General features: G+C 45.1%; 1 protein-coding gene across 6 annotated transcripts in view; it reads right to left on the minus strand.

Moving 5' to 3' along the window:
- Window positions 1-26,177, minus strand: part of CECR2 (CECR2 histone acetyl-lysine reader) — a 154,634-nt gene that overhangs the window by 8,621 nt on the left and 119,836 nt on the right. For 2 of the 6 annotated variants that reach the window (XM_027093396.1, XM_027093395.1), the window contains exons 8-15: window positions 18,648-18,801; window positions 6,630-6,813; window positions 6,141-6,178; window positions 5,963-6,054; window positions 5,619-5,745; window positions 4,601-4,977; window positions 4,007-4,210; window positions 3,063-3,879 (exon numbers count right to left, since the gene is read on the minus strand). In XM_027093396.1, coding sequence (XP_026949197.1) covers window positions 3,063-3,879; window positions 4,007-4,210; window positions 4,601-4,977; window positions 5,619-5,745; window positions 5,963-6,054; window positions 6,141-6,178; window positions 6,630-6,813; window positions 18,648-18,801 — 1,993 coding nt within the window. The remainder of the gene's footprint in view (window positions 1-3,062; window positions 3,880-4,006; window positions 4,211-4,600; window positions 4,978-5,618; window positions 5,746-5,962; window positions 6,055-6,140; window positions 6,179-6,629; window positions 6,814-18,647; window positions 18,802-26,177) is intronic. The other 4 variants (XM_027093400.1, XM_027093399.1, XM_027093397.1 and 1 more) reach the window with 3 other exon arrangements.

The following is a 26,177-nucleotide window of genomic DNA, read 5'->3' on the forward strand; positions in this document are numbered from 1 at the left end:
AAAATCTTCCATCAAAGAAACACCCAGAACCAGATGGCTTCACAGGTGAATTCTATCAAACATTCAGAGAAGAGCTAACACCTATCCTTATCAAACTCTTCCTAAATAAGCAGATGGAGGAACACTCCCAAACTCACTCTACGAGGCCACCATCACCCTGATACCAAAACCAGACACACATGTCACAAAGAAAGAAAACTACAGGCCAGAATCTCTGATGAACATAGATGCAAAAGTCCTCAACAAAATACCAGCAAACAGAATCCAACAGCACATTAAAAGGATCATACACCATGATCAAGTGGGGTTTATCCCAGGAATGCAAGGATTCTTCAATATATGCAAATCAATCAGTGGGATACACCATATTAACAAATTGAAGGATAAAAACCGTATGATCAGAAAAAGATGCAGAAAAAGCTTTTGACAAAATTCAACACCCATTTATGATAAAAACTCTCCAGAAAGTAGGCATAGAGGGAACCTACCTCAACATAATAAAGGCCATATATGACACACTCACAGCCAACATCGTTCTCAATGGTGAAAAACTGAAACCATTTCCTCTAACATCAGGAACAAGACAAGGTTGTCCACTCTCACCATTACTGAACATAGTTTTGGAAGTTTTAACCACAACAATCAGAGAAGAAAAAGAAATAAATGGAACCCAAATCGGAAAAGAAGTAAAACTGTCACTGTCTGCAGATGACATGATACTACAGATAGAGATCCTACAGATGCTACCAGAAAACTACTAGAGCTAATCAATGAATTTGGTAAAGCAGCAGGATACAAAATTAATGCACAGAAATCTCTTGCACTCCTATACACTAATGATGAAATATCTGACAGAGAAATTAAGGAAACACTTTCATTTGTTACTGCAACAAAAAAGAATAAAATACCTAGGAATAAACCTACATAAGGAGACAAAAGACCTTATGACAAAAATTACGGATGACACAAACAGATGGAGAGATATACCATGTTCTTGGATTGCAAGAATCAATATTGTGAAAATGACTATACTACCCAAAGCAATCTACAGATTCAATGCAATCCCTAGCAAACTACCAATGGCATTATTCACAGAACTAGAACAAAAAATTGCACAATTTGTATGGAAGCACAAAAGAGCCCGAACAGCAAAAGCAATCTTGTGAAAGAAAAACGGAGCTGGAGGAATCAGGCTCCTGGACTTCAGACTATACTACATAGCTACAGTAATCAAGACAGTATGGTACTGGCACAAAAACAGAAATATAGGTCAATGGAAAAGGACAGAAAGCCCAGAGATAAACCCACGCACATTTGGTCACCTTATCTTTGATAAAGGAGGCAAGAATATACAATGCTTAAAAGACAGCCTCTTCAATAAGTGGTGCTGGGAAAACTGGACAGCTACATGTGAAAGAATGAAATTAGAACACTCCCTAACACGGTACACAAAAATAAACTCAAAATAGATTAAAGACTTAAATGTAAGGCCAAACACTATAAAACTCTTAGAGGAAAACATAGGCAGAACACTCTGACATAAATCAGAGCAAGATCCTTTTTGGCCCACCTCCTAGAGAAACGGAAATAAAAACAAAAATATACAAATGGGACCTAATAAAACTTCAAAGCTTTTGCACAGCAAAGGAAACCATAAACAAGACGAAAAGACAACCCTCAGAATAGGAGAAACTATTTACAAATGAAGCAACGGACAAAGGATTAATCTCCAAAATGTACAAGCAGCTCATGCAGCTCAATATCAAAAAAACAAACAACCCAACCCCAAAATGGGCAGAAGACCTAAACAGACATTTCTCCAAAGAAGATATACAGACTGCCAACCAACACATGAAAGGTGCTCAACATCGCTAATCACTTGAGAAATACACATCAAAACTACAATGAGGTATCACCTCACACCGGTCAGAATGACCATCATCAAAAAAATCTACAAACAGGGCTTCCCTGGTGGCGCAGTGGATGAGAGTCCGCCTGCCGATGCAGGGGACACGGGTTCGTGCCCCGGTGTGGGAAGATCCTACATGCCGCGGAGCGGCTGGGCCCGTGAGCCATGGCCGCTGAGCCTGCGCGTCCGGAGCCTGTGCTCCGCAACGGGAGAGGCCACAACAGTGAGAGGCCCACGTACCGCAAAAAAAAAAAAAATCTACAAACAATAAATGCTGGAGAGGTTGTGATGAAAAGGGAACCCTCCTGCACTGTTGGTGGGAATGTAAACTGATACAGCCACTAGGGAGAAGAGTAGGGAGGTTTCTTAAAAAACTAAAAACAGAACTACCATACGACCCAGCAATCCCACTACCGGGCATATACCCTGAGAAAACCATAATTCAAAAAGAGTCATGTACCATAATGTTCACTGCAGCACTGTTTACAATAGCCAGGACATGGAAGCAACCTAAGCGTCCATCGACAGATGAATGGGTAAAGAAGATGTGGCACATATATACAGTGGAATATTACTCAGCCAAAAAAAGAAACGAAATTGAGTTATTTGTAGTGAGGTGGATGGACCTAGAGTCTGTCCTACAGAGTGAAGTAAGTCAGAAAGAGAAAAACAAATACTGTGTGCTAACACATATATATGGAATCTTAAAAAAAAAAAAAAGGTTCTGAAGAACGTAGGGGCAGGACAGGAACAAAGACGCAGACGTAGAGAATGGACTTGAGGACACGGGGAGGGGGATGGGGAAGCTGGGACGAAGTGAGAAAGTGGCATGGACATATACACACTACCAAATGTAAAACAGCTAGCTAGTGGGAAGCAGCCGGAAGCAGCCGCATAGCACAGGGAGATCAGCTCGGTGCTTTGTGACCCCCTAAAGGGGTGGGATAGGGAGGGTGGGAGGGAGATGCAAGAGGGAGGGGATATGGGGACATATGTATATGTATAGCTGGTTCACTTTGTTATACAGCAGAAACTAACACACCATTGTAAAGCAATTATACTCCAATAAAGATGTTAAAAAAAAAAAAAAGGTGAGTGCTTAATTGACAGCTTAGAGAGCCAAAGGGCAGATGAAGGTGAGCCTGAGAATTACCTCGGCCGTTCTCAGGCTCCAGTGTTTCCCTGCTGTCCTGTGTCCGCCCAGGGTCCCCCGAGGCAGGCTTGGGGGCCGCCACGCCCACTGGGGGGAAAGGGCCAGGCGCAGGGGGCGGCACGGGTTGGCGGGGGCGGTAAGGCATGCCTGCCGGGCACCCCCGCGAGGAGAGCTGCTGCATGGCGAGCATCTCTGGGCTGTCCAGCATGGAGTCCCCGCCCTGCATTCCCCGCAGGGCCTGGGCCGGTGCTCCAAAGAGAGAACCTTGCGTTGGTGCTGGAGGGGGCTGGAACCGATGTCCACCAGGTTTACAGGGTGGTCGCATGTACCCCGAAGAAGGAACTCCGTGAGGTAGGAAGCCTGATTGTTCTGGCCACTGGTTTGGGGGGAGGGGTGCTCTCATCACTCGGGAATCTATCATGTGACCCAGAGTGCGAGGCTGGTGAGAGGGTCCTGGCACCATGGGGGGCTTCTCATCTGGCCCCAAGGGTCCTGGATTTGTAGCACCGTGATTCCCATTCCAGACTGCAGAGTGTACTCGACTCAGGTACTTGTAGGATCGGTACATGTGGCTGGGAGGGATTTCTGAACTCTCAGGAAAGGCTGGGGGTCGGGCCGGAGCCCCACCGTGCCTGGGAGGGATAAAGCCTGGCTGGAAATGAGCTGGAGGATACATAGTCCCCTCCTGGCTGGGGCTGCTCATCTGCCCGAGCAGCGAGGGTCCAGGACGCGATCCCATGTCAGCAAGGGGCGCTAGGCCCCCGCACACCGGCTTCTCGTCGGGGGGGCCTCGGTGATGGTTAATTCCAGCTGGAGGCTGGCAACAAGAAAAGAGATGTGCTTACCACAAGGTAATGGGAAATTACAAGTCCAATTTAACCTGGGGAGAGACTGTATTTCTGAAACGCACCTTTGTACCTGTGCATGCTGAGCCGTTTGCTTACCTGCACTGCTAAAGGCTGGGGATGCTGTCCAGGCCCGCCGGGGTGCGGCTCTGGGGCTCCAGAGGAGACACGGATGGTGGCAGGATCCGACCCTCGGAGAGGACAAAACGTTCCCTGTCCTGCTGGCCTCTGGAGGGCACGGAGCAAAGGCAAGAAGAAGAAGAGAACAGGCACACCCTTCGCATCCGCAAGACGAATGTCCTGCTGGAGGACAAGGCCGCCACCTGCTCCGTGCGCACACTCACCACAGGAGGGCCCAGAGCAGGGGCTTCCCGTCCTTGTCTCTCCCCAGAGCCGCCTCCGCCAGTGTTCTCCCCAACTGCTCCCCTCGTGAAGGGTTCACTTACATACTGTATGTACCTCTGTGCCTTGAACTTAAAAGGGGTTAATAATGCCCGTGCTGAGAATGTGTGGTTCAAATGATTTCGAAAAAGAAGGATTTAAAATAAAGGAAGGATAGAGGAAGGGCAGACAGGGAGAAGAGACCACCCATAAGCAGGACACCATGTTGGGAGAGGATCTACTGAGAAGGCTTCACGCCCCGCCCCAGCCCTCAACCAGGGGAACCCACGATGGGACAAAGCTGCTCCTCACCAGCTGGCTTGCGAGGGGCGCCTGGCTGGGTCCACCGTAATGCAGGGGTCCAGGGAGGCTGCGGCTGCTCGGGATGCCCACCTCGCCAGGGGGCTGCGCAGAGCCGCGGCTCTCACCGGCCGCAGAGGATGCAGCGCGGCGCCCAGGGGGCAGCGACTTCCCGCCGTTCTCCGCAGGCTGCTGCTTCCGGCCAGGCGCCTCCGAGTCCCGGGAGCGGGTGCACACGTGGCTGCGTGCAGCCCGACCACGCCTCTTCTCCCGCTTCTCCTCCTCTCTGACCCAGAATTCTTCGTCCGTGTCCCCATCCTCACCAGGAAAATGCTTCAGCATTGCGCGGTGGAAGCACCTCTCCAGGTTGTCCGACATCTTGGTGTACTCTGCGGGGGACCGAGGCCTGAGCCCCGCTGGGCAGGCCCCCAGACCTCCGCCCACAAACATGCAACGGGGCAGCCCCGGGCTCGACTGCGCGGCTGCCTGGGCTGCAGCGCTTCCTATGTTGTAGGGCTACGGACACGAGACCAGAACAAGAAACCAGTACACGGTTTTCTGGCCTCCAGCCTGTGTGGCTGGGACAGTGAGCCCAGTACCCCAAACCGGTAAAAATTGAATTCTTTAATGCCAAACCGCAGAAACATTAAGTACAATCACTGAATCCGTCTAGTAAAAAAAAAGAAGGCATCGTGAGCTCCAGTTTCAGCACCTGGCGCGACACGGGCTGTGTCATCAGAGGTCTGCTGTGTGATGCAAAGGTGGCTGACGGTGGGGGCCGAGGACAAACAGACCCAGGCGGGCCTGGGGGAAGACGAGGACCCGGGCCGCCAGCCACCGCTGCCCCTCTGGCCAGGTGGGGCGGGACAGGGCCCGGCACGCCCATCCCACAGCGTTAACACACATTCTCCTGATGGTCCCCAAGGAAGGTCTGAACCTCTGGAAGGTGTGTTTCTAAAAGAGGGGGCGTGTTACTCTTGGTCCTACTGGTGTGCCAGTGTGCATCCACAGCCACCCCTCTTGTACTTACCGCTACTTTCCCCGTTATATTTTCGACAGTTCCTGAACATAGTCTTCATGTCATTCACAAACTCCTCCTTGGAACAGTATAAACCTCCATTCAGTTTCTTCTCCATGCTTGAAATATCCATGGGGACCTACAACAGGACACGTTAATTATCACAGGCCGGAGAACACAGCATCCTGCAGGTCCTGCGAGGCGGAGCGATCACAGCATTAGGAGCTGCTCAGAAGCCTGGGGTGCACCCAGCAGCCCTGACCCTTGAGGGGCAGCAGGTGAACGTACACACAGCAACACAGACCACTAAAGATGCACACACCACAGTCGCGCACAGCTGACAAGGCCACCTCTACCTTGATAATCTGGTAATAGTTAGGGGCATACGATTCATCCACTGGTTCCAAAAAGGGCCAGGAATCCTTGTGAGCCTTCACCACGTCCAGAACTGAGGGCCAAAGAGGAGAGCTGGGTTAACACACCGACGTGGGAACACACTTAGGCAGAACACGGGAGCTGAGTGTGGGAACTGACCTTTGTACATGGCAGTGAAATCGTCGTCCAGCTCAAAGCTGTAAATCAGAAAAGAAGAGATTAGCGGTAGCTGAGACCACCTTCTCTCCTCGGAGCTCTTGCTCCAACCTCACACACAGCTCACTTGCGCCCAGGTTTGGAACAGTCCCAGTACACCTTTGTTAAGGAAAGTCTGTAACACTGAGAACGCTCCTGACAATGCGACGAGGATGAGGGCCAGCATACGTCAGCCGAACAGGACCACCACCTTTTCCATCTACAAAATGATGGTTTCGTGAAACTCATTTATAATTCTGTAACGTTCGTGATTTAATAGCACACTCTTTGCCAAGGTTTTACTCTACTCTAGTAAGTACTTCTGTGATCTAAAGAATAATAACCCAGCAAGTCAGACAGCAGCGGAAGGAGCTCACGAGCACTGGCCACGACCCCCACAGAGGGCTGTTCTAAGGACACGACGAGGCAGGCTTGGGGCCACTCAACACTCACGGGTCTCTCGTCCTCTTCTCTTCCCGCGGAGGGGAGGGAGGGTCCAAGTGGGACAACTCGGGGGGGAGCGCCTTGCCCTGAGCCAGCAGCCAGGCCCTCTCTTCCCTGAGCTTCCTTCTCTTGGCGCGATCTGCGTGAACACAAAGCACAGGTGCGTCGGGCTCCAGAGGGGCAGACGTCTGTTCTGAGAGGAGGAAACAGATCACCAAACGCTGACTTCTGCTCCCTTTGAGTCCTCTCTTTGCTAATTCGGATGGTGCTAGAGATGCAATGCTTTGTGGACCCACCTCCTCTTAGTCCTACCAAGTTCAGGTCGGGGGGTGAGGGAGGAAGGCGGCCCCAGACGGGGACGGGGAAGACCAAGAGAGAAGGAAAGCAGAATTACAGGGACAGGGAAAAGCAGAGCACTGACTGAGGGTCACCCTCTCTGACAACCCCAAGGCCTTCCTAACTTTCCAGCAAGAAGACAACATCCCCTTTTTAGGACCAGACCTCAATCCAAACACACCCAGGACGGTACAAGCCCATCGCAGCTCTCACACCAGCTATCCTTGCTTGGCGGCCACCCCACCCACGGCAGCTGGTGCACCCTTGCCAGTGCAGGAGGAGGGCTCCTGCGAGCGAGGGAAGAAGCCAGCTGGGTGGGCCAGGAGCTGGAAGACGGAGGGCGTTTTCTGGCTCCCAGCTGTGGCCACAAGAAACATACTTGACACTGCACTGCTGGCTTGCCTGGCCCTCGTGCCAGCAGGGCGGAAGAGAGGCAAGGAATGCAGAACACCATCAGAAGGCAAGACCCAACGACGGAGAGAGAGGCCCGGGAAGGTGCCCGGTGGGAGCACGACACAGCCCTAAACCTGCAGACAGCGTGCTCTCACCAAGCTCCCTCTGCTCCTACTTCATGCTCATTTATAAATAAACTTTTAAGTGTAAGAGAATCTGTATCTGCTTTAATTAATCAGAGGCACTTTGCTATGAACGATGTTCAAAACTGTTTTTTAACAAAGAGAATGATTTCAAGCTTAAAGAAAAGTATAACCAAATTAACGAATATCCGCATACCAAGCTGTCAACCTTTAACATTAGGACTCTGATTCTTTGCATCGTGAGAACCACCCTTTCGAGAGAGGCGCCTTCCCGAGCACGGGTGAGCCCCCCAGGGTCCACGGCAGCAGGGACCTGCCAGGTGCACTGCGGAGCCTTTAGAGGCTCACAGCTACTCCTTCACGAGTGATGCAAGCGAGCTGCCTCACTCTCACATCGAGGGGGACATTTTTAGCATTTTTTCTATCCTGATACATATGACGTGGAATTCTGATGTTTCTGTTTGCCTTCTCCTGATTGGAATGACACAACGTATTTTCATGTTTATTATCCTCTTCTGTGAATACCCTGCTTATATACTTTGCCTTTTTTCCCTGTGGGTTGTTGGATTCCTAAATGATTTGGAGAAGTGCTTTTAAATAACGTGGATAAGAAGTCTTTATTAAAACTATCTTCTTCCATACCTGATTTGTCTTTTCACTTTGTTTAAGGTGTTTTAGTCATTTGTAAATTTTAAACAATTAATGTCATCGAGTATATCAATCTCCTTCCCCCGTAGTTTATGCTTTTGTTACTTAAATTCTTTCTGTCCCAGCATCTTAAAGACCCTCACCTATGTTTTCTTCAAAAAGCTTTTGGCCTTTAGCCCATCAGGCGGCAATGGTGCTGGCAGCGCCTGGTGAGGAACCAGGTCTGTTTCTGGCTGTTCACTGCCAGGTCTCACTACCCATCTCCAAGCCAGTAACACTCTCCCACATTCACGGCAGCTTTTATTCTGCTATCTGGTAGAATGAGTGTCCTGAACATATCGATTTTTAAAATTATCTTGGCTATACTTGGCCCTCTGCTCTTCTGTATGAATTTCAGGAACATAAAATGATTTATTTAATATTTAACATCAAATACTGAGTCAAGGTCAAACTTACCCACTTGTTCAATAATTTTAAGTTGGTTTGTTCAAATCAAATCCAAAAAGGTCCAGACAGTGCATTTGGTTGGTATGTCTCTTAAATTTAGTGGAATGTGTAACAATGTCCTCTTCCAATTCATCTGGTGGAGAAATTGGGTCATTTTGTCTTGGTAGAATTTCCCACGTTCCGGATTTAGCAAGTGGCATTCTCATCACAGTGTTAATGTGCTGTGGTAGTTCTGTTGAGGGCCTTTGACCAGACAAACGGTGTGTTTCTTGGCAATGTTATTCCATAGGTGATACCTGTACTTCCTTTTTCATCACCTCAGCAGACACAATATATGGTTACCTTTTCTTCTGTGGTGTTAAATTCCATTAGTGTTTACCTGATCCTTCCATTATAAAGTTCCTATACTTAAAGATCAAACACAGTTCCAAGATAGAAGTAAACTGTAGAGAAAATTATTTGTGTGATTGTTTTCTCAATAATTCCAAGGTATATACCTAGTACTACGTGTAAATATATGTGGGACAGAAGTTAACTCAACACATGTAACTGGATGCTTTAGGGCCGAGCAAAAACTCTAGCACGCAGGGGGGAGCAAACTACTTTTGTTAAACACACACACACACACACACACACACACACACACACACACACACACACACAGTTTTATAACACAGCCCTGCATGGCCACCAGGGCCCTTCACAGAAAGTTAGCTGACCCCTACTGCAGGGCATTAGGACTCAGCAGTCTCCTGGAAGCTTGGTTGAGGAAAGCTTTGTCTAGATCCACCGTTTCGTTACTTGTTACTCTAATTCTAGTATTTCTGCTAAATTTATTGACCGAATTCTTCTTTTCTCATCAATTATTTTCATATTCAAAATAAAACATAAAGAGGAAACAAAATGCTTCATCCTTCGATTTTTACCAGTTACTGTTTAAAACTTTTATTCCATTCATTTAAACTAAACAGACAGACCAACATAACCCAGTTCTCTCACTTCCCCACCAACACTCTGCCTCCTGTGACCAACGATCTGTTCTATCTAATGAGCTTTTTTCTTTAGAGATTCCACATATAAAACGGCTCATCCTGTGCTTGTCTTTCTCTGACTTATTTCACTTAGCATAATGCCCTCTAGGCCCACTCATGTTGTGGCAGATGGCAGGATTTCACGCTTTTTTTTTTAATGGCTAAACATTACTCCATTGTGTGTGCACCAACTCTTCTTTATCCATCTAGTGATGGGCACTTAGGTGGCTTCCGTATCTTGCCTATTATACATCTTGCTATGAACATGGGTGTACATGTATCTTTTATTATAATTAGTTTTGTTTTCTTCAGATAAATACCCAGAAATGGAATTCCTGGATCATATGGTAGTTCTATTTTTCGTTTTTTGAGAAATCTCCATAGTGGCTGCACCAACTTACATTCCCACCAACAGTGCACGAGGTTTTGCTCTAATCCACATCCTCGCCAACACTGGTTATCGCTTGTCTTTTTGATACTAGCCATTCTGACAGGTGTGAGGTGGTATCTCATTGTGGTTTTGACTTGACATTGAGCATCTTTTCTATGTCTTCTTGGGGAAAATGCCTATTCGGGTCCTCCTTTTTTTTTTTAAAATAAATTTGTTTATTTATTGGTTGCGTTGGGTCTTCGTTGCTGCACACGGGCTTTCTCTAGTTGTGGTGAGCAGGGGCTACTCTTCGTTGCAGTGCGCGAGCTTCTCATTGCCGTGGTTTCTCTTGCTGCAGAGCACGGGCTCTAGGCACATGGGCTTCAGTAGTTGTGGCACGTGGGCTCAGTAGTTGTGGCTCATGGGCTCTAGAACACAGGCTCAATAGTTGTGGTGCACGGGCTTACTTGCTCTGCAGCACGTGGGATCTTCCTGGACCAGGGATCAAACTCATGTCCCCTGCGTTGGCAGGTGGATTCGTAACCGCTGCGCCACAAGGGAAGTCCCAAGGTCCTCCATTTTTTAATTGGATTGTTTGGGCTTGGTGGTTTTGTTTTTTGGGGGGATTTTTGCTATTGACTTGTATAAGTTCTTTACCTGCTTGGGGTATTAAGACTTTATTAGGTATATGATTTGCAAATATCTTCCCCCAATCAGTAGGTTGTCTTTTCATTTTGTGTATGGTTTCCTTTGCTGTGCAGAAGCTATTTCGTTTGCTGTAGGCCCACTTGTTTATTTCTGCTTTTGTGGCTTTTGCCTTTGTAGTAAGATCCAAAAAACCATCGCCAAGACAGATGTCAAGAAGCTTACTGCCTATGTTTTCTTCCAGGAGTTTTATGGTTTCAGGTGTTACATTCAAGTCTGTATGTCATTTTGAGTTAATTTTTGTGTATGGGGTGAAGCAGTGGTCCAGTTTTGTTTTTTGTTTTTTGTTTTTTTTTGGCTGTACCAGGTCTTAGTTGAAGCCAGTGGGCTCCTTAGTTGTGGCACGTGAACTCTTAGTTGCAGCATGCATGTGGGATCTAGAGTTCCCTGACCAGGGAGGGATCGATCCTGTGTTCACTGTGTTGGAAGGCAGATTCTTAACCACTGCACCACCAGGGAAGCCCCGGTGGTCCAGTTTTTCCAAAACCATTTATTGAAGAGACTGTCATTTCTGCATTGTATATTCCTGGACTGGTCCTAGACTTTTGTTTGTAGGAAGGTTTTCTTGATGACCAATTCAATCTCCTTACTAGTAATTAATCTGTTATGGTTTTCTATTTCATCATGATTCAGTCTTGGTAAGTTGTATGTTTCTAGAAATTTATCCATTTCTTCTAGGTTGTCCAGTTTGTTGGCAATGTTAACTGTTCTCAGTAGTCTCTTACGATCCTTTGTATCTCTCTGGCACCAGCTGTAATATCTAGTGTTCACTTCTGATTTTATTTATTGGAGTCCTCTTTTTTCTTGTGAGTCTAGCTAAAGGTCTGTCAGTTTTGTTCATCTTTTCAAAGAATCACCTCTTGGTTTCATTGATCTTTTCTATTCTTTTTAGTTTCCGTTTCATTTATTTTTGCTATGATCTTTATCTCCTTCCTTCTAACTGTGGGATTTTTATGTTCTTCTTTAGCTGGTTCCTTGAGGTGTAAAGTTGGTTTGTGTATTTGAGACTTTACTTTTTTCTTGAGGTAGGCATTTATCAAAACTTTCTTCTTAGAACTGCTTTTGCCGCATCCCATAATTTTTGGTATCTTACACTTTCATTTTTGTCTTAAGGTATTTTGATTCTCTTTTGGATATTCTTTTACCCATTGGTTGTTCAGGAGCACATTGTTTAATCTCCCCATGTTTGTGAATTTTCCAGTTTTCTTCGTGTTATTAATTTCTAGTTTCATACCAGTGTGAATGGAAAATATTTCCATCCTATTAAATTTATTAAGATTTTTTCGTGGCCTAACGTTTCATCTATCTTGGAAACGTTCCATGTGCACTTGAAAAGAATGTGGATTCTGTTGCTTCGAGATGGAATGTTCTGCAAATATCTGTGAAGTCCATGTCTATCTGGTCTAACATATACTTTAAGGTTTGTGTTTCCTTATTGATTTTCTGTCTAGATAATCTGTCCGTTGATGTCAGTGGGGTATTAAAGCCCCCACTCTTATTGTTTTGCTGTCTCTCTCTCCCTACAAGTCTGTTAATATTTCCTTTATATAGTTACATACTCTTCTGCTGGGTGCATAAATACTGGCAAATGTTATATCTTCTTGAAGACTGACCCCTTTTTCGTTATATATAGCTCCTCTCTATCTCTTACTACAGTCTTCGTTTTGAAGTTTATTCTGTCTTATATATGGACAGCTACTCCAGATTTTCTTGTGGTTTCCATCTGCATGGGTATCTTTTTCCATCCCTTCACTTTAGTCTGTGTGTGTCCTTACATCTAAAGTGAGTTTCTTGTAGGCAGAATATAGATGGATCATTGTAAAGCAATTATACCCCAATAAAGATGTTAAAAAAAAAAAAGAATATAGATGGATCTTGTTTTTTCTTTATCCATTCAGCCACTCTGTGTCTTTTGACAGGAGAATTCAGCCCATTTACATTTAAAGTAACTATCAGTAGGTATGTACTTATTGCCATTCTGCTAACTGCTTTGTGGCTGCTTTTGTAGTTTGTTTCTTTCTTCTCTTGCTCCCTTCCTTTGTGGTTTGATAACTATTTTTAGTGATATGCTTATAATTCATTTCTCTTTATCGTGTATTTACTGTAGGTTTTTGCGTTGTGGTTACCATGAGACTTACATATAATAACTTACATCTACAACAGTCTGTTTTAAGTTGTAACAACTTAAATTCAACCCCATTCTAAGCTCATCATTTTTACTCTCCACTCCCATGTTTTATACTTTTGATGTCATGTTTCACATCTTTTTATCTTGTTTATCCTTTAATTATTATAATCATAGTTATTGTTACTACTTTTGTCTTTTAACCTTCATACTAGCTTTATAGGCAATTAATCCACCACCTTTATTATGTATTTACTTTTCCAGTGAGATTTATCCTTTCATGTGTCCCTGTTACTAATAAGTGCCCTTTCTTTTTAATTTAACAAAGTTCCTTCAACATTTCTTACAAGTGGCGATGAACTCCTACACTTTTGCTTAAATGCAAAGCTCTTAATGTCTCTAATCTGAACGATGTCTTTACCAGGGAGAGAATTCTTGGTTATAAGTTTTTCCTTCAGAACTTTGACTATATCATGCCTGCAAAGTTTTGCTGAAAAATCTGCTCACGTTCTTATGGGGAGAGGGTGGGGTTTCCTTTGTATGTGACAAGTTGTTTTTCTCTCCTTGTCTTTAACTTTGGACAACTGAGCTATAATGTGCCTTGGTGTGGGTCTCTTTGAGTTCTTGGATGTCTGTTTCCTTCCCAAAGGTCAGGAAGTTTTCAACCATCGAGTCTCCGCCATTTTGGTTATTGTATCTCAGTCATTTTGGTTATTGCATTCTTCAGCTGAGACTTCTCTTTGGCACTTTCAAATATTTTCCTTCTCTGTTGAAGTTCTCACGTGTTCATGCATTCTTTTCCCCAGTTTGGTGAGCATCTTTATAACCATTACTTTAGCTCTTTATCAAGTAAATTAGTTCTGTCTCATTAAGGCTTTTTTCTGAGGTTGTAATCTGTTCTTTCATTTGGAACATATTCCTCTGTTTCTTTTTGCGGTACGCGGGCCTCTCACTGCTGTGGCCTCTCCCGTTGCGGAGCACAGGCTCCGGACGCGCAGGCCCAGTGGCCATGGCTCACGGGCCCAGCCGCTTCGCGGCATGTGGGATCTTCCCGGACCGGGGCACGAACCCGCGTCCCCTGCATCGGCAGGCGGACTCTCAACCACTGTGCCACCAGGGAAGCCCCCTCTGTTTCTTCATTTTGCTGGACTCTGTTGACTTCTGTGCAGAAAAGGAAACAACCGCCTCTCCCAGTCTTGAAGGCGGGGCCTCATGTGGGAGATGAGCCTTTTTGTTTAGCTCTTCCCAGCTCTTGGTCGTCTCTCAAATCGCTGTGCTTGTCCAGGCAGCCTGATGTATTTCAGTGGCTCCCAGCAGTTGAGGGTGTGCCAAGACCTGTCAGTGTCCCAAAGGGGAGGGTCTCAGAACCCAGATTCAGACTGACTGGACACTTTCCTCTAAAGTTCACAAACATACAGGGCTGTGAGCAACTGCAAGCCTGAGTCCCACTGGCCACCAGTCAGGGACCTGCAGTGACCCCTGAGTGGCAGTCACAGACAAGTGTATAAACTCTCTTCCGGGGGCCCACCTCAGGGCAAGTGGGAGACAGCAGGCACTCACAGCCTCCAACCTATGAGAGCAGCTCTGCACACCCAACCTAAGCCTGTCCCTCAGGCTGACGCTCCAGGACAAGCAGGGTGGCCTCCATCACGTGACAGCATGGAGTGTGCCAGCCTGTCCCAAACTGGCCCTCCGCTCACCACGGTCCTGTGGGACCCAGGAATACAAGCCCCTCTGGCCACCAGAGCCAGGTGTTCAAGGTGTGAACCATGGGTGTCAGATGCACGTAAAGCCTCCCTCCAAGAAATTTGGGCTCTGGAGGGCCCGCCCTCTGACATCTCTGGAAAGGATTCGGGGGCCCCTAGATGCAGGCTTAATTACAAACCTACCCCTCAGGCCGCAGCCATGGTGATCAGCTAATAAGTCTCCACCAGAAAGACCGAGCTCCTGGTCTATAGTCTTTTGCTGTGCCCTGGGGGTGAAGAATCTGCTGTATAAAATAAATAAAATTAAAAAAAAAAAAAAAACAAAAAGGGAACCCTTCTGATGTTTCCATATTAAGTAGAATGTTTGCTTACATTTAAGAAAATAGATATTGGTTTAAGGAAGTTCCCAGAGGAAACCAGAAAAGAAGGAACACAGGAACCACCAGAAGCTAGAAGCAGCACAGGAGAGTATGACCCCAGAGCCTCACCAACACCCAGATTTCAGACTTCCAGCCGCTAGAGCTGTGAGACACTTACTTTCTGCTGTTTTAAACCACCTAGTTGTGGTAATTTGTTATGGAAGCCCTAGGAAACTAACACAAAATCCAATCCCATTTCCTCCTGAACCCTACTGCTGCTCCTGAGAAGTCTGCTGTCTCTGTTACAGAACATTCTCTTTTCCCGACTGGAAATGGGCCATGTGTTCCATGATTCGGTCCCTTGGGTCTGTATTCTATCCAGTTTGTATCTCATCTCTCAACCATTCATATCTAATATTTCCTCTGCCCCATCACTTGATCCTTCCATTTTACAACAGTGGACAGACACCCCCTGCAGCTCTGGTCTGGGGCCCGTGAGTCCATTATCAAGCAGTTTCCCCACTCTCTGCCGGCTTAATATTCCGCCACAGGGAGCACTAGAGGGGACAGGAGACGGCGGGGAGTGGGGGGGGGGGGGATGGATTTCTCCCCCACTGGGTGCTCTTAAACAGCCCACCAGCTTGTCCCTCCTTAGGAAGACGTCCATCACTGGGAAGGCACAGCTGGCAGTTCCAGAACCGGGCTGGCGCCTGCCCTGAGACTAACATCCAGCTTGCGAGCCCCTCCTCACCTGCGGGTCTGATGACCCCAACCCTTCTCTTTATTCCCCCTGCCTCACACCCTTTCAGCTTTTGTATTTCTCTAACTTGCATTAAAACAAAGACCCACGTGAAGTTCTCCACTGAGGCATCTCTGTGACCGCACACTAAACGATGGACCAGAGGCGACTTCTCCCGCCACGTCCCCTTTATCTCCGTGATGCATTCTGCACAAGCCCCACGCAGCTCTTCCAGTGTGGTTCTCTCCTCAGGTCTAACTAAGCTTTAGAGCCCAGTTATCAAGTTATTATTCCAATTACCATATTTACATTTCTAGAAGTTCCTTCAATATTTGTTTCCTTTGAATCTGCCTGTACTTTCCTCAAGGTTATTTCTTCCTGATGTTTCCAATTTCTTCTTTTTTATACCTGATAATGCTAAATATTTTTCTATTTTGTCTGCTGCCACCTACTAACCGCTGCTCACAGTGGTGCCTCCTCATGTCTATTCCTCTTCAGCACAGGTTTATCCATGGTCATCCTTCCCGGGGCAGAGATTCCCTAGACGGACCACTCCACACCCACAATTCGATCTGACAGTCTGTTTCACTTACTGCTGTTTTTAATCCCCCTAAAAGCAGCTTCTGATAATTTTCCTTACTTGGTTAAGATTTCAAAAATGTTCTTAAAAAGGGTATTTACACAATATCAGACAAAGTATTATACTGAATAACAAATAGAATCTCCACATAATTGAGGCAAGAAGAATTTTTAGGTTTCGCATCAACCACACTGAGAACAAGGAAGTCTCAATGTCCCCTTCCATATGGGCTCATTTCACTTAGCATGAGTATCTGTCAGACTCCAGTCTTGTAACATCCTTTTTATACAAAGACAATCCTAATAAATAGCAGTATATTTATTTGGACTTTTCCTTTTCTTTTTGCTTTTTAAAAATTTTAGTGAGAAATATAAAAATGTACCTTTATAACCACTTTACGTATATGATTCAGTAGCATTAGGTACATTCACAGTGTTGTACAACCATTACCGTTATCTACCTCCAAAACAAAACAAAACAACACCAAACTCGCAGATAAAGAGAACACAAAGAAGGGGGGCCGGGGTGGGCGAAATGGGTGACGGTGTCAAGAGGTGCAAACTACCAGTGACAAAACAAGTCAGTCCCGGGGATGTGATGTACACTGTGGTGACCACAGTCCATAACACTGTACTGTGTATGTGAAAGCTACTCTCATTACAAGAAATCAAATTCTTAACTTATTGTGGTGACCATTTTGCAATGTACATAAATGTCGAATTGTGTTTACTCCTGAAAATAAGGGAATGGTGTATGCCAATCATACTTCAACTTAGAAAAAAGTCAAATGACAATGGTACCTAATAAGAACTCCATTGAAAATTACAGAACTCTATTGAAAAATATAAAGAAATAAAAGCATAGTTACTATTTTGAGGAATTTAAATCTAGCACTGGAAATAAATTACGCAAAATCTCAACGTATGATATACCACCAAATGTGGCACAGGCTACATTAGTAGATTAAATGCACTAAGCATTCTAGAATGAAGAAATGATCAAGGTCAGAATAGGGTTAGCCTATTAAGAATCAGAAGGCAGGGCTTCCCTGGTGGCGCAGTGGTTAAGAATCCACCTGCTAATGCAGGGGACACGGGTTCGAGCCCTGGTCCAGGAAGATCCCACATGCCGCAGAGCAACTAAGCCCGTGCACCACAACTACTGAGCCTGCGCTCTAGAGCCCACGAGCCACAACTACTGAGCCCACGTGCCACAACTACTGAAGCCCACGCACCTAGACCCCATGTTCCTCAACAAGAGAAGCCACCAAAATGAGAAGCCCAGGCATCGCAACGAAGAGTAGCCCCTGTTCACCTCAACTAGAGAAAGCCCGCGCGCAGCAACGAAGACGCAACATAGCCAAAAATAAATTAATTAATTAATTTATAAAAAAAGAAAAAATCAGAAGGCAATACCCTAGGAATGAGAGGGGAAATCACATAAGGCCAGAATCCTTTAAATTTTACAGCCAAAATGTGTTTAAAGTTTGCATGTTAACACTGCATTAAAAAGCCAAATCTGGGACTTTCCCAGTGGTCCAGTGGTTAGGACTTGGCGCTTCCACTGCCAGGGCCCAGGTTTTATCCCAGGTCAGCGAACTAAGATCCTACAAGCCATGCAGTGTGGCTGGGGGAAAGAAAAACAAAAAAAGCGAAATCCGTGTTATGCTATTTTATTTAAACTTTAAAAAAGTTCAATAGGACTTCCCTGGTGGCGCAGTGGTTAAGAACCCGCCTGCCAATGCAGGGGACACGGGTGCAAGCCCTGGACCAGGAAGATCCCACATGCCTTGGAGCAACTAAGCCCGTGTGCCACAACTTCTGAGCCCACATGCCGCAACTACTGAAGCCCACGCACCCAGAGACTGTGCTCCACAACAAGAGAAGCCACTGCAATGAGAAGCCCGTGCACCGCAACGAAGAGTAGCCCCCGCTCGCCACAACTAGAGAAAGCCCGCGCGCAGCAACGAAGACCCAAAGTAGCCAAACATATATAAATAAATAAATTTTAAAAATAAATAAAAAATAAAAAGTTCAATACATTTACTTAAAATACTGGTCTGTATTTAACAAAGCCAAAATGCTCTGCTATCCAGTGATTTATCAAGTTCAGCTTATAAACACCACTGCATCTAACATGTGTGCTTTAAGTACAAAGGTTAGAAACCCCGCACGCCCGCACACACCGGGGCAGAGCGAGGCTTTTCTTAAGTACATCTCCTCTGTGTGTAAGGTTACTTCTGCGAGAGTCACCTTTTTTCAACTGCACACGGGGATGCAGCGGAGCCGAGAGTGAAGGCGGGGACGGAAGGACCCCAGGACGGCAAGGGCGAGGGCACTGCCGGGCCGGCCCCGAGCCAGCCAGACGGCAGGGCTCCAGGGACACGCCCCCCCCCCCCCCCCCCAGACAGCCCTGCTGCCGGAGCCCTGGGCAGAGCCCTCCTACCTTCCACGGCCTTGACCCTTTCCTCCAGCTCCCGTTTCCTCTCCTCCTTCAGCAGCTGCTCCTGCTCCTTCTTCTGCACCGCCAGGAGGATCTGGCGCTCCTCCTCCTCCGCCCTGCGCTTCTGTTTCTCTATCCTGCCGAGCACAGGGGTCTCCTGCGAGGGGCCAAGAAGTTCAGTCAACACACAGTAAAGCAAGACCACGCCTCTGAGTAAAGATTCCACGTTCTCTATTCAGCACATAGTGCCAGACAGCTGGGTGACTTACACCCCAGCTACAAGTTCATCTTCTCATCTGTACAATCAATGAACGGATGCAGACACACACTCACATTAAGACACACAGTGGGGATCAGAACAGGTAAAGGCTTGGCCCCGATGACGGATCTAATTTGTAGTCTTTGGGAGATAATCTGGAGAGCAGACCGGAGCAGAGAGGCAACATCACTCTTAGATTTAATCTTTGATAAAAGTGGTACCTTAAAAAGCACCTTCGGGCTTCCCTGGTGGCACAGTGGTTTAGAGTCCGCCTGCCGATGCAGGGGACACGGGTTCGTGTCCCGGTCCGGGAGGATCCCACATGCCGCGGAGCGGCTGGGCCGGTGGGCCATGGCCGCTGAGCCTGCGCGTCCGGAGCCTGTGCTCCGCAACGAGAGAGGCCACCACAGTGAGAGGCCCGCGTGCCGGGGCTGGGGGCGGGGGCGGGGGGGAAGCACCTTCATCTAAATAACTAAGAGAAGGATGAGCTAGCACAATTTCAATAATGTGCACGCCTTCGAAACTCCCAACTTTTGCACTTTTCTTTACTAATCAAACAGTAAATAAAATGGAGGGTTCGGTGGGAAGGGCCACCGTTTTGCCTTAAGATACAGAAAAGAGATGAAGGTGACGGCACAGAAATGCACTGCTTCCCTCAGACTGGAGAGCTTTCCCCTGGTTTTTCAACCCAAACAGCATTAATACATAATGATTTCAGGTGGTTAGTGCGAATGCGATTGCCTAAGAAATTTAAGGAAAGAAGAGGAAAACAGGACCATTACCATCATAATTTCTGAAAGTTTTACTCTGGGTATTTCCAACACAGCTAGTTCTGAGCCATTCTGTAGCCCAGAACATGCAAACGAGGACTGAAATCGTTATTTTCAATTTCTTCCCTTGACTTCTGTGCTGATGTGTAAGGTAGAACTTTTTGTTTTTTAAAATTGTTATTGAAGAGGTAAGAATTGTTGCCTGCAACAGAGAACACCTGTAAGTTGCACAGACACAGAAAAATGAATCAGGTGTCTACGAAGGGAAAATGCCAGTTCCCCTTACAGAAAAGATAATGCTGATTATCCCACGTTAGGCAAAACTAAATCAGGAATATGACTTTTTCTTAACAGATGTTTTCAGTAGGAAGAAGACCTAATAAGAATCTTCTATGCTAGATATCTGTATTCTGTGGAAATTACACAAGTGGTCTTAATGTTGGGGGAAAAAAAATGACAGCCGACTGCCATCTATACAAAGTCATAATTAAACACTGAAACCACTCTCGTTGAAATTTTCTACTATTTTTTTATGGTCCTTAAAACTTGTTTCGATTGTCATTTGACTCATAATTAGGAAAGCAGTCTTCCCTAGATAGTAGACCTTTTGAAAGTCAAAGGTTTTACTGTTCAAATTCTGAGCCTGACTTTAAAATTTAATGGTGGCTACTTGACAAGGTAAAAATATGAACTAAGAGAAGAGAGATGAAAATGAAAACAATGTTAACCATTATTACTGCACACATGACACTGTACTCAGCCACCCAAATAGAATTAAACGAAGTTCCCTAAAATCTTTCTCCTATAACCAGAGTGGGCAGGGTACACGAGCTACATGTCCTTCGTGACACTGGGCTGTCGCTGGCGTTGCACACAGACAAGCCTCCTAAGGCTGGGGAAGCACCTTCCGGCGCTCTGCCCCCAGCTCCACAGGTCCCTAATTCTTCCAACTTTGGGGCAACATCTTTACCTAGTTGAGAAGTTACAGTGGAGCTACTGTTTACAAAGCAAAGTAAACCAGAAGAACATGCCTTTACTCTGTTCAGCTGTACAGTGACTCCAAGCAGATGCCCCTGAGATGTCAACTGATAGGGTGGCAGAAAGGCAGGGCAGAGAGGCACACAAGCCTCGCCAAACAAATTATTTCATTCAAAGAAAAGGGCACTGCTTTCTACGCATCAGACCCAATGAAAAAGCAGAAAAAAACAAGCACATATAATAACCACTAGTTATTTACTGCATACAATGATGACAGCAATGTGTGTGTCCTGCCCCTGCCTAACAAAGGACAACATGAGGAATGCTCTCCCTTCAGCCAGAACAGAGACATACCAGAGAGGATCTGCACCTTAGTGAGGACTGAGGACACGCAGCCCCAGGGCTGCTCACCAGAGTCACCTGGTCAACACACAAGAGAGGCACTCACGCGTGAAGACAATGGAAGGAGGGGAAAAGGGAAAAATAGGTAATTACGCACATCCTAAGAATATCTACACAATTTTTTCAACAAATACAACGACGTACTATTCTTAATATGGGAAGATGTCTTACAAAGCAGTTAACAGTAGCCCCCACCAAGAAAATGAAACATGAATACAAAATTCACAGAAGTAGGTAAAACACATCCATGATCATAAGGAAACGCAAAACAGCCTTTTCACTTACAAAACTGTACAAGACGAAACACGTAACACGTCTGCTAAGACATGGTAACAGGGACTCCCTCAGTGAGCTGGGGACACAGATCTTCTGGAGGACAAGATGGACACACGTATCAGGAACCCTGAACAGAGTAATTGCACTGCTGTGACTTTATCTTAAAAGTGGGACAGCGAGGCAAAATATTTCTGAGTACGTTAAAGTCAACATTATTTAAAACAGTGAAAAACTGTAAATATCCTAAATGTTTACAAATAGGTAAAATTACATAATCACGATGCAATCATTAAAAATTGTTTTTTCTGAGGACTATTTAATGAAATATGAAAAGGCACCTTGATGTTAAATGAAAAACACATGTCACAAGACAACAGTCAGTGTGATCCCAGGTTTGTAATAAATGCATAGAGAAAGGGCCTGAAGCAAACACATGAAACTGTAAGTAGGGAAACTGTTACCACGTCTCCTGCACTTTTTACGAGAGTTTTCTGTAAGAGCGTGTAAATTCTTTCGGACACAGAACAGCCCCTTCCCAAATAAGCTGGGGAAATCACCTAGTATTACCTGCTCTAAAACGACCGAATTTTTATTAACTTCTTACCCCCACTACCATGTGATCCCTATTAAAAGTCTAACATTCAAAGGTTCAAGTACCAAAAGGTTACTATCACGTACAGATTTTATGGTGAGGTATTAAAATTGATTTTAAATAGCTTAAAATATTTCGATAACAATGCAGCAGGAATTTTTTTAATTAATTTTTTTATTGGAGTATAGTTGGTTTACAATGCTGTATTAGTTTCTACCGTACAGCAAAGTGAATCAGCCATACACATGTCCACTCTCTTCTAGACTCCATTCCCATATAGATCATTACAGAGCACCAAATAGAGTTCCCTGTGCTATACAGTAGGTTCTTATTAGTTATCTTTTATATATTGAAGCAGGAATTTTAAAACTTAGAAAATTATAAATGCCAAGGACTGCTGCTAAATCAGAGATTCTGCATCATTCAGAAATACGTGTAAAGATACTGCAGTGAAATTCACAGGAAATGAACAACTTTAAGGTGCATAACCTTAAAGGGGCATTCAGTATATTCACAACGTGTGCGACCACCATCTGTGTTAAGTCACAGAACATTTCACCACCTGAAAGAAAGCTCCGCACCCAATGAGCAGCCACTCTGCATCCCCCGCTCCCCAGGCCCTGGAGGCACCGAGCTATGCTTGCTATGGATTTACTTATTTTGGACATTTCACATAAATGGGATCATACAATTTGTTGTCTAGTTAGTTCTTTTTTAAATACATTAATATTTATACTAAGCACATAAGATGTAACAATTGAATAACTTGAATTTACAGCATCTTAAAAAAGCAAACTGTTATAACAACAGCTAACAATCCTGTGAAAAAATGGGCAGAGGATCTGAACACTTTTCCAAGGAGGACATACAGATGGCCAACAGACACATGAAAAGATGCTCAACATCATTAATCATCAGAGAAATGCAAATTAAAACCTCACACCTGGTAGAATGGCCATGATGGCCATCATCAAAATGACAGGAGATGGTAAGTGTTGGTGAGGGTGTGGAGAAAAGGGAACACTTGTGCACAGTTGGTGGGAATGTAAATTGGTGCGGCCACTATGGAAAAGAGTATGGAGGTTCCTCAAGAAATAAAAAACAGAATTATCATATGACCCAGTAATTCCACTCCTGCGTATCTTTCCAAAGAAAGTAAAAGCACTAAGTTGAAAATGTATAGGGACTTCTTTGTTCATTGCAGCATTATTCACAACAGCCAAGACAGGGACACAACCTAAGTGTCCATGGCTGAAGAAGAGGTGGTGTATATACAGTGGAATATTACTCAGTCACAAAAAGAAGGAAATGCTGCCATTTGTGACAACATGGATGACTTGAGGGCATTCTGTTAAGTGAAATAAGTCAGAGACAGACAAGTACTGTATGACCTCACCTGTATGTGGAATCTAAAAAAACTGAACTCACACCAAAAGGATTAAAGACCCAAATGTAAGACCAGACACTATAAAACTCTTAGAGGAAAACATAGGAAAAACACTCTTTGACATAAACCACAGCAAGATCTTTTTTGACCCACCTCCTAGAGTAATGGAAATAAAAACAAAAATAAACAAATGGGACTTAAAAGCTTTTGCACAGCAAAGTAAACCACAAACAAGACAAAAAGACAACCCTCAGAATGGGAGAAAATATTTGCAAATGAAACAACGGACAAAGGATTAATCTCCAAAATATACAAACAGCTCATGGAGCTCAATATCAAAAAAACAAACAATCCAATTAAAAAATGGGCGGAAGATCTAAATATACATTTCTCCAAGGATGACAGATGGCCAAAAGGCACATGAAAAGATGCACAACATCACTAATTATTAGAGAAATGTAAATCAAAACTACAATGAGGTATCTCCTCACTCTGGGTCAGAATTGCCATTATCAAAATATCTAGAAACAGTAAATGCTGGAAAGGGTGTGGTGAAAAGGGAACCCTCCTGCACTGTTGGTGGGAATGTAAGTTGATAACAACCACTATGGAAAACAGTATGGAGGTTCCTTAAAAAACTAAAAATAGAACTACCATATAACCCAGCAATCCCACTACTGGACATATACCCTGAGAAAACCATAATTCAAAAACAGTCATAGGGCTTCCCTGGTGGCGCAGTGGTTGAGAGTCCGCCTGCCGATGCAGGGGACGCGGGTTCGTGCCCCGGTCCGGGAGGATCCCACATGCCACGGAGCGGCTAGGCCCGTGAGCCATGGCTGCTGAGCCTGTGCATCCGGAGCCTGTGCTCCACAACGGGAGAGGCCACAACAGTGAGAGGCCCGCGTACCACAAAACAAAAACAAACAAAAACAGTCATGTACCACAATGTTCATTACAGCTCTATTTACAACAGCCAGGACATGGAAGCAACCTAAATGTCCATCGACAGATGAATGGATAAAGAAGATGTGTCACATATATACAAAAGAAAACATAAAAAGAAACGAAACTGAGTTATTTGTCGTGAGGTGGATGGACCTAGAGTCTGTCATACAGAGTGAAGTAAGTCAGAAAGAGAAAAACAAATACTGTGTGCTAACATATATATATGGAATCTAAAAAAAAAAAAAATGGTACTGATGAACCTAGTTGCAGGGCAGGAATAAAGAGGTAGACATAGAGAATGGACGTGAGGACATCGGGTGGGAGGCGGAAGCTGGGGCAAAGTAAGAGTAGCATCGACATATATGCACTACCAAACGTAAAACAGTTAGCTAGTAGGAAGCAGCAGCACAGCACAGGGAGATCAGCTTGGTGCTTTGCAATGACCTAGAGAGGTGGGTTAAGGAGGGTGGGAGGGAGGCTCAAGAGGGAGGGGATATGGGGACATATGTATGCATATGGCTGATTCACTTTGGTGTACAACAGAAACTAGCACAGTATTGTGAAGCAATTATACTCCAATAAAGATCTATTTAAAAAAACGAAGGTGGTCAAAAGGTACAAACTTCCAGTTATAAACAGGTGACCGTAGTTAATAATACTGTACTGTGTATGCAAAAGCTAGTAAGACAGTAGATTTTAAAGGTTCTCATCATAAGAACAAATCTGTAACTGTGTGAGGTGATACATGCTAACTAGACCTATTGGTGATCATTTTGCAGTGTGTACAAGTATCAGATCATTATGTTGTACACCTAAAACTAATGTTATAAGTCAATTACATGTTTAAAAAAAAGAAAGTCTGTGATTTGGAGAACTCGACAACAACAAAACTCAAAGCCCGCAGAGCGCCTAGGAGCAAGAAGGAAGGTCCAGAATCCGTGCTGCAACGTCCTGACCGCCCCCGCCCGCAGTGGCCCTTCTCCGGGGTTTCAATCCCTGCCTAGTCTCCAAATGCGTTCTCCAGACTGCCCCCACCCTGGGGTGCCTGCTGGCATAAAAACACCTCTGCTTAGTGAGATACCTCTTTGCCTCACAATTTTTCATGCCCCTTTCTCCTGCATCATAACGTGTTATAATTCCAGCAGTTCCCATCTGATGTGAATTCTGAACAATTATCATTTTATATAAATTGCATCACACACATTTGGGAAAAAATATGTACGTGGTGCACCAAGAGTCTGTTTTAAATTTCTGTGCTACTTTTCAGCAGTGGATGGGACTTATGACCTGAAGACACCCGTGGCAGTTCAATAGTTTAAACTCCAGTAGTTTAAAGAACAAGTACATAGAGTCGAGTCAACAAAAACCAAACAAAAAACTAGCAGTTAAAAAAAAAATCTTACACTGTTTTGCATTGCAACTTTTTTTCTTTAGAAGGGGTCAGCTGCAGACGGGGCAGGGCTGTGTTTAATGCTGTGCAGAGAAGAGGCCTGTGGGACCAGGACAGGGTTTCAATGAGAAGCTAATTAGAAACAGCACTTTGAAATCCTCTCAACAATTACAAATAGAATCTGGCTGAAGCTGAGCCCAGGACTCCCCGTCCATGCCCCCCACCCATCCCCAGCACACATGGGACCCGAGCTCCCTGGCAATGGCATGTCCAGAGTCTCCTGACAAAAACAGTCCAGGAGGTCAGGGAGACAGTGTCCCTTCACTGGTATTTCCCCAGGAGTCATAATTAAAAGACTTTCTGAGGCACTAAGATTGGACTCCTGGGTGACCAGAAACCCTGCCTATAAGCCATTAAAGACCTGAAGATCTTCTGCTGTTTAAACAGAAGCACAAAACTCATGCCACACTGAAGGCTTTCTCCAGGCTGTTCAGCACTGTAACTGACAGCACGAATCTCTTCAATACCACG

This window comes from Aethalodelphis obliquidens, unplaced genomic scaffold (genome assembly GCF_003676395.1).
Source record: "Aethalodelphis obliquidens isolate GAN/ISIS:26980383/991018 unplaced genomic scaffold, ASM367639v1 scaffold83, whole genome shotgun sequence".
Lineage (NCBI taxonomy): Eukaryota > Metazoa > Chordata > Mammalia > Artiodactyla > Delphinidae > Aethalodelphis > Aethalodelphis obliquidens.